The following is a 12994-nucleotide window of genomic DNA, read 5'->3' as shown; positions in this document are numbered from 1 at the left end:
TACATAGCATGTGTCCATAGCATATTTACCTGCAGGCCTCAAACTTTAGGGTGGAAAGGAATTGGCAGAAAGAAGAAAGCAGGGCCATTGTGGGGGAGCAGGACTGATTGGCAGGTGGGTTGGCAGGAGAGTGAAGGAGTGAAGAAGAAGACGGACTGACCACTCTAGCCATGAGAGGCAGTTACTGGGGGACACTGGGCACTTCTGAGAACTGGACTGAGAAGCCAGGCCAAAGCTGGGACGTCTGACAGTCCTGCCATGACTGGGTTCCTTGCTCCTGGGGGTGTGATCCTCTCTGTTGCAGGGCTGATGCCACCCCTCTCACGGGGCCAGTGTGGGGAATAAGGGCCCAGGACACGGGAGCCCTGAGTCTGCCCAGGTGCGTGTCAGTAACAAATCCCAGCCATTTCCAGGAGCAGCTGTCACCCTGTGTGTATCCGGCCAGAAGCAGGCAGTGAAGATCTGTGTCAGGCCAGGGACTCACAGGAAAGCAAGAGTGAGACCAGTAGAAGTTAGACGGGGCAGATATTGACATTTTGGGCAACAGACTGACACTGAGAAACAAATAGTATTGAGTGTTTATTGTGGGGGAAGCAGAGAACTGACCAAGACCCCAGCCAGAGGACAAGGAGAGCCCCTTGGCGGCGAAGGCCCAAGAAAGACATGTGGGGACAGAGGGGCTGGCACCTGGCCGCAGGGAACCACGCTGAGCGTGAGGTTTATCTCTGCATTTGGGGCAGTGGCCCAGTGACAGGTGGTCCAGGAGGAGGTCGCCAAGCACGCCCTTGCCCAGACTTCCTGCACAGGACTGTCACCCAGCTGAGGACAACAGCGAGAGGGGAGGGGACTGGGAGTGCGGTTACAGGGGCAGCACCTCCTGACTCAGGAAGGGGCCCTGGGGAGGAGAGGAGATGGGTGCGTCTGCAGCCTTCCGCCCTTCATCTAGAGGCCTTCTTTTTGGTCGCACAGCAGCTGCCCGAGGATTTGGTAAGGGGGTCCTTGAACTCGCTGCCACAGCTGCCTTTGGTTTTGAGGTCTGCCACCGCGGGTTTGTAGCTGTAACTGCTGGAGGCTCCAAAGCCAACACTGAAACCAGCCCCTCCTGCCCCAGCTCCGGTGTTGCTGATGACAGCTGGAATGGGTGAGAGAAGACCCCAGCCCCGTCACTCCTGCCACTCCCTTAGTTCTCTCCCCTGCGGTGGCTTCACATCCAGACAGATTCTCTCTGCTGGGCACCGCTCATTTCTGATGGGCTTGGCCCCATGTGTTCGACCTTTTCCAATTAGTCTGTGCCAATCTCTCACTATCTGACTTCAAGCTTCTGCAGGCTCTATTAGTGACTCCCCACGGGTAGGGCCGCGTGAAGAAAGGCATCATGGGGCCTTCAGGTGCCGCTGCCACTGAAGACAGGGGCTGCCAGAGCGTCCCTGCCTCTCGTAAGACAGCACCTCCCTGAACACTATTTAGCCTTTAGGTCTGGAGAAGGGAATTTCAGCCATCGTGTGTATCGCTTCCCTTTCAGGTTTCCCTCAATAACCTCTTATTGTGATTCAGGGCCTTTATTTGGCTGTGGCCTCAGTAGAAATAGAATGTAGCCATTAAGTGTTATTCAATACAATAGACTCTTTAGATGATACACTGTTGAATATCATTTGATTTTCTACAGATTATACTTTGTATTTCATGATATTATTATTTTTCTCCAGCCACTGCTTCCCCCTGGTGACTAAAGCCAGCTCCCTTTTTGTGCCCCGAAGTCTGCCCTGAACCCACTCTAGTATTCTGACATCTTTCGGTGTCATGGAATTAAAGGAACTTAGACTCGTGGTAGGTGACCAAAGGCAGAGCTGGTCCTGACAGGTACTTACAGATGCTCACGGAATTCGGATATTCACCAGACATCCTGAAGAGGGAGAGGAAAAAGAGGTGAACCTTCAGTAAACCATCACCCTGTCTATCCAGGGAGTCTCCTGTGAATGGGCCTCTTCTCTCAGAACACCCCACCTTCCACCCCATCCCGGCCTCTGTTCCTCCCATACACCCCAGCAGCACCTCTTGAGAAAAGGAGAACCAAGATGAAAACCCTGCTACAAGGAGTCAGCTCTCCATCAAAGGGGCTTTGGGATTATCTGACGTGTGAGCTGATTGTGCCTCCGCTTCCCTCTAGTTATGCCCTTGGTCTTAGGGTATTCAGAGGAATGAGCTCACACCCTCAGCGGGCCTCAGCGTTGCCAGAGCGACCTTGAAAGTGCATGACTCTCAGAGGCCATCCTGCCCGTCCTCCTGAAGAAAGCCTCACAAAGGGCCACGTGATGCTCTGATTCTCAGACGTTTCTGGTGGCAATACTTCCTCTCCTGCCACCTCTTTGGAATGTTTTTTATAACTCAGTCCTTTTTGCTGTCTAACTTTGGTCTCTCCCACTGCACCATGTCAAGCCTTTTACTATAAGGTTTTACCTCGGTAAGACTTGAACTAAACCACACTGTTTGCTTTCAGTCTTCCTACTAACTCGGAGAGATAACTGCTCCAGACAGAAGGTGTCTGGCCCTCACCGGCACTCCTCGCCCTCCAGCAGCTTGCGGTAGGTGGCGATCTCCACGTCCAGGGACAGCTTCAGGCTCATGAGCTCCTGGTACTCCCTCAGCATCCGGCCCAGCTCCTCCTTGGCCTGGTGCAGGGCGCCCTCCAGCTCGTCCAGCTTGGCCCGGGCATCCTTCAGGGCACAGTCACCCCGCTGCTCGGCATCAGCGATGGCCGTCTCCAGGTTGGAGCACTGAGGGCCAGACAAATTGAGCATTTTGAGTCAGAGCCCAGTTCTGAGATCCCTTTTGGATGACCTCCCCTCACTTGGTTCTGACTGATAATAAATGCTTCGAGGTCCTCCTGGTTTCTCCACCTTTGGATGTCACTAGAGGAGAACCTGTCCTTCCCCAGGGTTCAGGCACGGTTCACCCTAACCAGTGCTGTGGCATGTGAAGGTGGAGCATTCTCACCACGGGAAAGAGGAGGGGAAGGGCACGGAGAAGGTGGGCACCTGGGCACCTGGCCCTGCCGTCTCCCTCCTGGTCTATATCATGGGCTATAAGATTCTAATGCCCACCCTGAAAAGTCTCTGAGTAGCTGATCCTAATTTTGCCTCACAATGTAAAGGTCATCTTGGGAGATCCTGTAAATCATGGGGAAAAAATTGAGGACTACTAAAGTTCCTATTAATAAAATGTCTGTCCAATAAATCTGCCACACTAAGAGTCTAACCTCCAAAATTTCACAATCTTGCTACACAGCAACAGCCTCGAAAGATAACAGACAGGTTTCACAAGCTGACAAACACCTGCTGTGGAGCAGGAACATCATGTGCAGGAAGGAACTGCAGGTGGCGTCCGTCCGTGTGAATGCTGGGGGCAGGTGGAGGCGGCGGCAGGGGCTGTGTGTGTTCTGGTCACCTGGCTGAGGTTTTGGTGGGACCTATGAATCTGGCTTCTCTTTCTGGTGTGACCCTTTCCCCTTCCTCTGGAGTCACATTTGCTTCACCCCAAGGAGAGCAACTGATCTTGAGGCCACATGGAATTCTGGACTGTTGTCCAGCTGGTGTCACTCCGTCAAGCAGATCCCCAGCCATGCAAACACCCACAGCTTTTTGGGTGAGTGGCTCTCAGTCTCAGCAGAGACACCTAGGACCCAGCTGCCCAACCAGAAAAAAAACAATGTCCCATCCTTGGAACTGGGACCGGCAAACACAGAGCAGAGCCCTGGACCAAGACTGGAGTGGGAGGCTCTTCCCTGTTCTCTAAAACCCACTGCCTGACCCTGCTTCCTCCAGTACAGAGTCATCACGTGAAACATCCCAGTATCTCCATTTTACCTACTGCATTGGGTCGAAACCCACTGCCTGGATTGAAGCATCTGTAATCCACCTCTTCCTGCTCAGGGCTGTCCTGATCCCCACCACCACACCCATACAAACCTTCTGCTCAGGGTCCAGGCCTCTCCTCCCTGCACACATGCTGTGCACGTGCCCACTGCTCCTGCTGGCTCCCTCACCGGGCCCCTCTCCCTCTCCTTTCTGCCTCCCATCCCAGTACAATCCCAACTCCAGCAGGCAGCTCCAGCCCCTCGGGACTCCCACAGCAATTAGGGGGCATGCTGCACACTGGGTGGATGATTCACCCTTCCACACCAGCTCAGACAGTTCTCTGCTGATGAATTATAAACACCCAAAGCAGGGACCCTTTTCCATAGTTGGTCCTATGCAGGTTAGTGCTCAATAAACCCTGCTGGCTGACTGATTGCATAGAACCCACCTGCTTCTTCACACTCCCTATCTCTGAGCGGATCCTCTGGATCAGCCGGTTGATCTCTGAAATCTCAGCCTTGGTGAGTTTGAGGTCGTCCCCATGCTGGCCCGCTGTGACCTGCAGCTCCTGGATCTGGGGTTGAGGGATAAGAGAAGGGGAGCACAGGACAGCTGAGCATTCACGTCTCAGGGGTATTTGATGTGGAGTGGGGGGCACATGCTGTTCTCATTTTCAAAGTAGCATAGACATCGAAGGAGAGAGGAGGGGAAAGAGGTGGCAGGAGGGAAGGAGAGGAAAAAGGAGGAAAATTACTCTTTCCTTCTGGATAGAAAAGCCCTGACCTAGTTCAGCAGAATCCTTGCATTCTCAAATGTGAGAGCCTTGGTGGAGCTCAAATTCCTTGTCCTTATTTTGACAAAATTAGGAGCCAAAAGAAAAGGCAACACATCTGGATTAACCATAGAAATGGTGTCGGAGCTGTGGCTAGTATGGCTTCTGCTGTCAGCAAGGGCCCTGGCAGGGGAGGCCTAAGCTCCATACATGTCCCTGATGCAGGCCAAGACTGTGGTCGGTCTCCCTGGTCCACAGGGAGGCATCTCCACAAGGCCCAACTCCAGAACGAAGGAGGTCTCTGGCCCCCCATATACACACACATGCAAATACATGCACACATGCCCACGTGACAGGAGGGCAGCAGCTAGGGTCACTGGGCCTCAGCTCACCTGGCATGCAGCTCACCTTGCTCTGGTAGAGGGCCTCAGCCTCAGCCTTGCTCTTCAGGGCGATCTCCTCGTACTGGGCACGGACCTCATCGATGATGCCGTCCAGGTCCAGGTTCCGGTTGTTGTCCATGGACAGGATGACAGATGTGTCACTGATGTGGGACTGGATCTGAGCAATCTCCTGGGGGACAGTTCAGGGGGTGGAGCCAGTGAGAGATGCCCCATGAGGGGAGACCATCTCCTGATCCTCCCTGGTAAAACCTTCTCTGTCCCTTTCTACCCTTCCTTAGCAGGGCCCAACAGGGCCAGTGCCTGCTGAGTGTGAGATACACACACTGGGCTTTCGGTCCATGTGGGACCACTCTCTCCACTATGCACTCAGGACTGTTCCCACCCCTACTCCACACTCTGCAGCAACGGCCACCCTTCACCCATACAATCAAGTCTAAACTTATGTGGCACACAGAGCCCTCTAGGGAGTTGCCAACAACCTTCCCCTTCCCTGGGCCCCTCACACTTTAACACAACTCAGATCTCTGAGACTGTGAATTCCAGGTGGGTAGGAATCATTTTTTCTCCATCGTGGTTTCCTCAAAGCCCACCTCATCACTCAGCACATAGTAGGGCCTCAGATGCACTAAGGTTAAAAGGCTTCTCTGCCAGCCTTTGGTCCATACAACCATCTGGGCCAAGGGTCAGAAGCCACTTGTAAGAGGGGCAGACCATACAAGGAGGTCAGTGAGGTTCTTACCCCTTCATAGAGACACTTGAAGAATTTGATCTCATCTGTCAAGGAGTCTACCTTGGCCTGGAGCTCAACCTTGTTCATGTAGGCAGTATCCACATCCTGGAAAACAGAGAGTGGCCAGCTGCCCTCCCTTCCTCTGCACCCCACCCCCACCACAAGGAGCCTCAAGTTCCCTATTATCTCCACTCCCCTTGCCCCATGCTCCACAAGAAGGCCCCATCCCTGAGAGCAAACCAATGAGTGTGCAGTGCGGTGGTGCACCAGAAGTGTGGCAAATGCCTGGGTTTTAAATTGACAGATTCTGGGAGCATCATGCAAGGAACTTGGAGAGACGAGCTGGAAAATTAGAATCCCAGACACCCCTATCCAAGGGACTGAGCATCCATTTCCTCAGCCAAGTACTCAGGGAGCCTCCAGGATTCCTCCAGCCCTTCCTGCTTCCCTTACCTTCTTGAGCACCACAAACTCATTCTCAGCAGCTGTGCGTCTGTTAATCTCCACCTCGTACCTGGTGGGGCAAGAGAAAGCAGAGAACACGGCCATTGGGGTCATTCGGTTCTGCAGATGCTCACCAAGCAGTTAGTGATCTCCTCTGTGCCAAAAGCAGGGGTCTACAAACTGGGACGTACCCCCGGGGCATTCATAGCCTTCCTCAAGGGAACGTGACAAGGACAGATTTAAAGTGATCCATTTCCAGCTCTTTAGGTCATATGCAGACTGCCCTGAAATGGACCAGCCTGGGAATTCATCTGCGAGGGAGACACCACACGGGTTCCACTCTCCCACCTCCCTTTGACAACGTCCCGGTCCCTGAGACAGCAGAGAGACGCACCCCTCCTCCATCGGTCATCTCAGTACTGTGCATTAGCCCAGTGTGCAAAACCTCACAGCCACCAGGCAGAACACTATCCCAGCTTTGAGCTGTATATACCTGTTTCCTATACACATGTATGAGCAAGGTCTTGGACACAGGTGTTTGGGTAGGGTGTGATGCTCTAAACAAAGACATGTTGTGAACTGGGGAGGTAAGAGTATTGATCAGTTCACTGACAGATCTCGCTATCTCATCCCTACTATTGTCAAAGAATGTATCACCGGACATTTGTGAAAACAAACAAAACAGAACATTGGAAAGAAATGAAAGCCAGAAAATGGCCTTTTCCCCACACACTTTAACATGAGCAAGTCTTTTGGCTTCGACTCCTTCCTAATGCATGTATGTCACTGACTGCCAAGTGAGCAAAAAGCCTTGTTGGATGGCCGAAGTAGCACCTGTTATTGAATGAGACCGAAACATTTCCTGAAAACTACCAGATTTCTCTAGTTAACACTGGATAAAATACAGAAAACAGATTATATGATTGATCTCAGCTTCCATGTGTGTTATTCAAAAGGTAATTGAAAACTTCTTTTTATCAAATTATATTAAGAAACAGTTGTTTCTACTACAATCAATCTTTATCTCATCTTTAAAAACATTCCATCTTATCTTCCTCCTATTAATAGAAATAAAAGCATATGAATTTAGTGGTAGGCCACTTAGTTCTCAGGAGTTACACCTTCCTAGCTCATAAAATGCATAGAAAAATTTTGGTCATCACGGCTACCAAAATTAAAGGCATTCATTTGTTATAAATAATTTTTCATTATTTACTTGTAGAAACCAAACACTAGAGTTCAATGCACACATACACACAAAGAAAAACAATGCATTTTGTAGTACTATTGACTTTATAAAATAACTTACAATTTAAAAAATACATTATAATGCATAATTAAAAGTTCAACCATGAGAAAGTACCTATTGACTTATTTTAGAACATAGATGATTATTTAATAAAATAACAATAAAACATTAATTACATTAAATCTACATCATTTTAATTGTGAATGTTCTCAATAATCTACTTACAAGATGTATTTCTTAGCTGTTTGCCAAGTGGATTTTATAATAGTTCCCAAAATGTGTACTTACATTTTTATTTGAATTTGGAAATTAAATCAGATGTTTTCTGACAGAAAGCAACTCTCAGGTTTGACAAGGAAATCCGGTTTTCCCATTAAGCTAGATGGTAGATGTTTTCTGTAAACTGAACAAGCTGAATCTGCAGCTCTGAAGTTTGCGGAATGTGTGTATGTGTGTGTACACATATATAAAAAGTGGATTAAAACACTATTTTTAATTTAAAAAATTGGCCAAGGTGTATGAACACTAACAATGTTTTTATGTTCCCAGTCCTTTCTGATCTATTGGATTAGAAGTGATGCCCTAAGGGACAGAATGTGTTGTATTATAAACAGCAGTCATTGGACCTGTCTCAGAGAAACTGTGATGTTGAAAAACTTCCCAGAAATTTGGAAGGTAGCTTACTTTATTGACTAGGAAACAAACTGTTTTTGCAAGCCAGGTGTTTTTCAATCTTTGTACTCAGCGAAGATCAGGAAGGAACTGAGTCGCCGTCTGACAGCGTGTTAAAGAGGCACTCTCTAGTAAGGAGTCGTGGTGGGATTCTAACACACAGTCACTGAACGTGGGCTGCTCTTCAGGCTCCGAGGACAACTCAGAGAACAAAACCAATACCCTGACTTCATGGGAAACAGAGAAACAATAAATATAACAAAGAAGTAAATTACACAGTATGTTAGAAAATGTTAAGTACAACGGAAGGGGGGAAAAGTAGAAAAACTGCAAAGGTACTCGAAGAACTGAGTAACACTGCTCTTGCAAAACTCCTTCCATTAAAATCTACTTGAGTGAACAAAGTTTCTTAGTACTTAGATAAGAATTTAAAAAATATAGGACTAGAATCCTGTCCAATTCAATATTCATACATAAATAGGTAAACCACTTGGGGAAAAAATCTCCCCCATTCAACTCATATAACAATTATGTTTTACATTTTGATGTTTAGTGTTTATTTAAGAAAATTAGTAATACATTGTGTTGTTTGGATAACTCAACCCAGAATGATCTGGAAACAGCCCAAGTGCCCATCACTAGTTAGAAAAAGGCTTTCGTATATTTCCCTTGCCCTAGGAGATATATTGGCAAAAATGTTGCCATGTGGAGTGTCTGAAATTTCACTATGTTTTCCATTAGAACTTTTATGGTATCATGACTTGTATATATGTAAGTCCTTTATCCATTTTGAGTTTGTCCAGCTCTTGGGTTCTTTTGAGGACTGTTAATACCATACTATCTGGCTGTTCCTTCTCAACTGCTCTTGTAGGTGGTAAGGCATGTATCTGCATCTGATTTGTATAAGTATTAAAACTGAAGTTCACAGAGGATCAAGGGACCCACTCATGGTCACTCAACTAGTGAGTGGTAATTCTGGAACCCTGGCCTTTCCACTCAGAAAGGCTCACAGAGAGCAGTCCCTGGAGGCCTCTGACCTACCTGGACATCTGGGCTGTGCCAGGCAACACTCTTCTTCCCAGAATCCTGCTCAAACCTCCATGGGGCTCCAATATTCCCATCTTACTTTCACTCAATCTCAACTCACACTGAATTCATTTCCACTGACTGGGAGCCACCTGAAGTTGTTCTTTAAGCCTGTCCTCACAATCTGTATGCTTTCGGAGGTGAGGGACCATGTCACCTCCTCTGTCAGGATCTCCATGCAGGGCTCAGGCCAGAGTTCCGCCCTGTGCCTTCAGAATAGGGATGAGCAGGCCAATCAAACTGGAACAAGAGACCATCTCCACCCTTTGGATTGTGGCAGAGTCATCTATCCCCAGAAATCCTGGCACCTGGGAGCAAACTGCCCAAATATAAGTTCACACTGAGCCCAGATGTGTCACTCTCTCCTCATTGTCTCAACTTGGACAGGAGGAGGGTGGTAGGAATGATCTCTGGTTCCAAGTACATTACCAATTATTCTCTTTAATGGTGGCATTCAGCAGCACAGGTACACCTCATCATGAAAAATGTTTTAAAAACTCATTTGTGCTTAGCTTTAAGATTTATTTTAAGATTGGTGGGGTGTCTCATGTTCTCCCACGGAAAACCTCACTCAGGAGGAGCTATAAATCCACTTGAGTTGTCCATCTGGTTTTGAGACAATTCTCTTCCTTCCATCCCTCCATTTCCAATGTTAAGAATTGAGCATAACGCCCTGGCTGGGTGGCTCAGTTGGTTGGAGTATTGTCTCATACACCAAAAGGTTCGATCCCTAGTCAGGGCACATACCTAGGTTGTTCAGGAGGTAACTGATCAATGCTTTTCTCACATTGATGTTTCTCCCTCTCTCTCCCCAACCCCCCTTCCTCTCTCTCTCAAATCAATCAACATATCCTGGAGTAAGAATTTTAAAAATCTTTTTAAATTGTGCACACCATTTCCTAGGCAATTTGAAGCACCATTCTTGGGTAGCTTTTTTCTCATCCTAAGCCTCAACCTATCTGAATCTTTCTCCCTCCATTCTGGGAAAGGAAATTTTCAACGGGACCAGCAAAAGATCAAAGACGGCAAAAACGCTGGCTCCAAATCAAAACCTTACCTGTAATCAAGACCTTCCAGGGGCATATTCTCTGTCCCTCCACTCACCTCTTCTTGTAGTCCTCCACCAAATCCTGCATGTTCCTCAGCTCCGAGTCCAGCCTCACCCTGTCCCCCGACAGCGTCTCCAGCTGCTTCCGCAGGGTGCTGATGTAGCCCTCGTACATGGGCTCCAGGTTGTTCTTGCAGTTGTTCACATCCAACTGCTGCAGGAGGCTCCACTTGGTCTCCAGCACCTGGTTCTGCTGCTCCAGGAACCGCACCTGGAACCCAAAGGCAGTCATAACCCAGAATTCCCATGCTGTTGCCTCTAAAGAGTGGGGAGAGGGCCCCAGAAATCAGATGCAGTTGTCCTGAGGTGGGTGGTGGGGCAGGAAAGAGCAAGACATTAGAGAGTAGATTCAGCCAAAGGAACATGCCTATCTGGGTCTCCAGGAAAAGAAATAAGATCCAGTCTAAAGGAAATCAGGAAGTGGGCTTAAGCAATGCTATAACTGTCACCAGGAGTTATCATGTGATTGAGGGAGCTTCTTGTGCTATGAATGATGGTGTTTTCAGAGTGAAGGGAAATGGGAAGCAGGGGAGAAACAATGATGGGGGGATGGCATTGGAAAGTCACTCTGGTGGTAGCATGTTCTTTCTCACGGTAGTCTAAATCTAAATGGCTCTTGGTTGGTTGGTTTCTTTGATTTTCAAAGTGAGTTATCACATCTTTACAAGGTTCCTTCCTACTTGACCAAAGGTTTCACATTTTTGAACTAAATAAACCCAGACTACTACTCACAGCATTCCCCTTCTCACTTACCTCTGTAGCTTGAGGGCGAGAAGGAAATATGCTAGGGAAGAACAGACTTAAGTAGAGGAAGAAAATGATGCCTGTCCTTTGGGACAGTGGCCCTGTTTCTTCTACTCTTGTCTTCTCCCCTCCAACCCCTCCTTTCTTCTTCCTGAGCATAGCAGTGAGGGACCCAGAGGTAGGTAGGTTCTGAACTATTCTTTCAATTGGGGCACATTTCTTAGCCTCCCTCTGTCTTAGTTTCCTCATCTGTATGGCAGAATGATAACAGAATCATGGGTTGCACATTGATAAATGAGGAGCACTTGGGACAGCACCAGCCACTGAGGAATGTCAGCTATTGTTAGTATTACGTCCCCTATCACTCATGATCTAGACCTTATGCTCCAGGTGGAGAAAAGAGAAGCCCATTTCTTATTTCCTCCCCATTCATTGGAGTCACTATCTCAAAATCTCCAGAGATATCTTCCTTGCTACCCCAATTTGTAGGTACTCTCCACACATATACACAACAACACATACACACATGTAACTTGACATGTCCTCCTTCTGAATCTTCTCCCTTCAGGCTCACCTTCCAATTTTCTGGGCCTTTTTGAATGCCTTCTCTAGAAACCATCTTGGCTTACAATTTTATCCTACTTCTTTCCTTCCAAGTTCTTCCCTATTCACCAAGCATCATGTCCTGTGACACCCACTGGCCTGGGTCCCACTGGTTCCCCTGCCCTGCATGTGTGTCCCTACCTCCTAGTCTGACATTGAGAGCCCTCAGAGGGGCCATCACATGCATATCCTGCCCCAGACACCAACCCCTTCCCAAGGCTTCTCTTGCAAAGAAGGAATGAAGCTTTGGTTCATGGGGAGTGTATGCCTGGCACTGTTCTAAACACCTTATACACATCCAACTCATCCTCATTACAAGCCTACAGGGTAAGAGCCACTCTTGTGCCCATTTCACAGACAAAGAAAGAGAGGCTCAGAGGGATAACTAACTCTCCCAAATTCCCACGCAGCTGTTAGCAGCAGAGCAAGAGTCCCTGTGTACAGTGGTTACCAATGCAGGGACATGCTGCATACCCACCTTGTCAATGAAGGAGGCGAACTTGTTGTTCAGCGCCTTGATCTGCTCCCGCTCCTGGGCACGCACTTTCTGGATCTCGGGGTCCAGCTCCACATTGAGGGGGGCCAGGAGGCTCTTGTTGACGGTGACCTGAGGGATGCCACCTGGTGGGCACACAGATGGACATACAGGCCCCAGCCCAGTGTTGCCAAAGACAGTGCCCACGAAGCCCCCCATACGGCCACCAGTGCCCGTGTAGTGGCCCAGAGCAAAGGCACCTCCTCTCCCGGCTGAGGCACTCAGAGCCAGGCGTCGGCCACCACCTAAGCTCAAGAGGCTTCTGCTCCCAAAGGCGGCCGTGCCCTTGATGCCAGCCCTGAACGAGGTGGAACTGCTGCTGACCCGGCCTGAGATGACTGCTGAGCAGCCACTGAAGCCCAGGCGTTCCCCACCAGGGAAAGGGTGCAGCTGGCGGCTCATGGTGGCAAGGATGCACGCTGTTGCAGGAGATAGAGAAGGAGCAGAGGGCAGCTGGACCTTCTGCTCTTGCTCACCCCTTAAATAGTGTGGGCCTGGTGGGCTGGAGTCAGTCTAATTTGTAGTTCTGAAACTTCATTTAGGCCACATGGGGCCTCTTAGGTTCTTCATTTAGGAAATTACCATCCTCTCTCTGAGATTTTTGTCTCTTCCTCCCGGAACTCCCCATAAGTCTCCTATAAACTGGCCCAGAACCCTGAATTTGTTTTGCTTACCTCCTGCATTATAATAATTTGGTTGCCTTATCTCTGCTTGCTGCCCTCCAATTACTGGGGTTATCACTGCCGAGATCTCACGTGGACGCTTCCAGTGGGTCTGGTCTCTCTGGGTGTGT

General features: G+C 48.8%; 1 protein-coding gene across 2 annotated transcripts; it reads right to left on the bottom strand.

The window, feature by feature from the left end:
* Window positions 1-938: 938 nt before the first annotated feature.
* KRT72 (keratin 72) lies at window positions 939-12603 on the bottom strand. Of its 2 annotated transcripts, XM_045829273.1 has the most exons (9): window positions 12145-12603; window positions 10316-10530; window positions 6214-6274; window positions 5770-5865; window positions 5035-5199; window positions 4303-4428; window positions 2554-2774; window positions 1869-1903; window positions 939-1132 (listed from the first exon to the last, which is right to left on the bottom strand). In XM_045829273.1, the coding sequence occupies exons 1-9, from the start codon at window positions 12601-12603 to the stop codon at window positions 939-941; spliced, it is 1572 nt and encodes a 523-aa protein (XP_045685229.1). The 2 variants fall into 2 exon arrangements, with proteins under 2 accessions (XP_045685229.1, XP_045685230.1); XM_045829274.1 differs by lacking the exon at window positions 4303-4428.
* Between the last annotated feature and the right edge of the window lie 391 nt (window positions 12604-12994).

Source organism: Phyllostomus hastatus, unplaced genomic scaffold (genome assembly GCF_019186645.2).
Source record: "Phyllostomus hastatus isolate PE091 unplaced genomic scaffold, TTU_PhHast_1.1 phas_scaffold_93, whole genome shotgun sequence".
In the NCBI taxonomy this organism is placed as follows: domain Eukaryota; kingdom Metazoa; phylum Chordata; class Mammalia; order Chiroptera; family Phyllostomidae; genus Phyllostomus; species Phyllostomus hastatus.
This window is presented reverse-complemented; position numbering and strand designations above follow the sequence as displayed.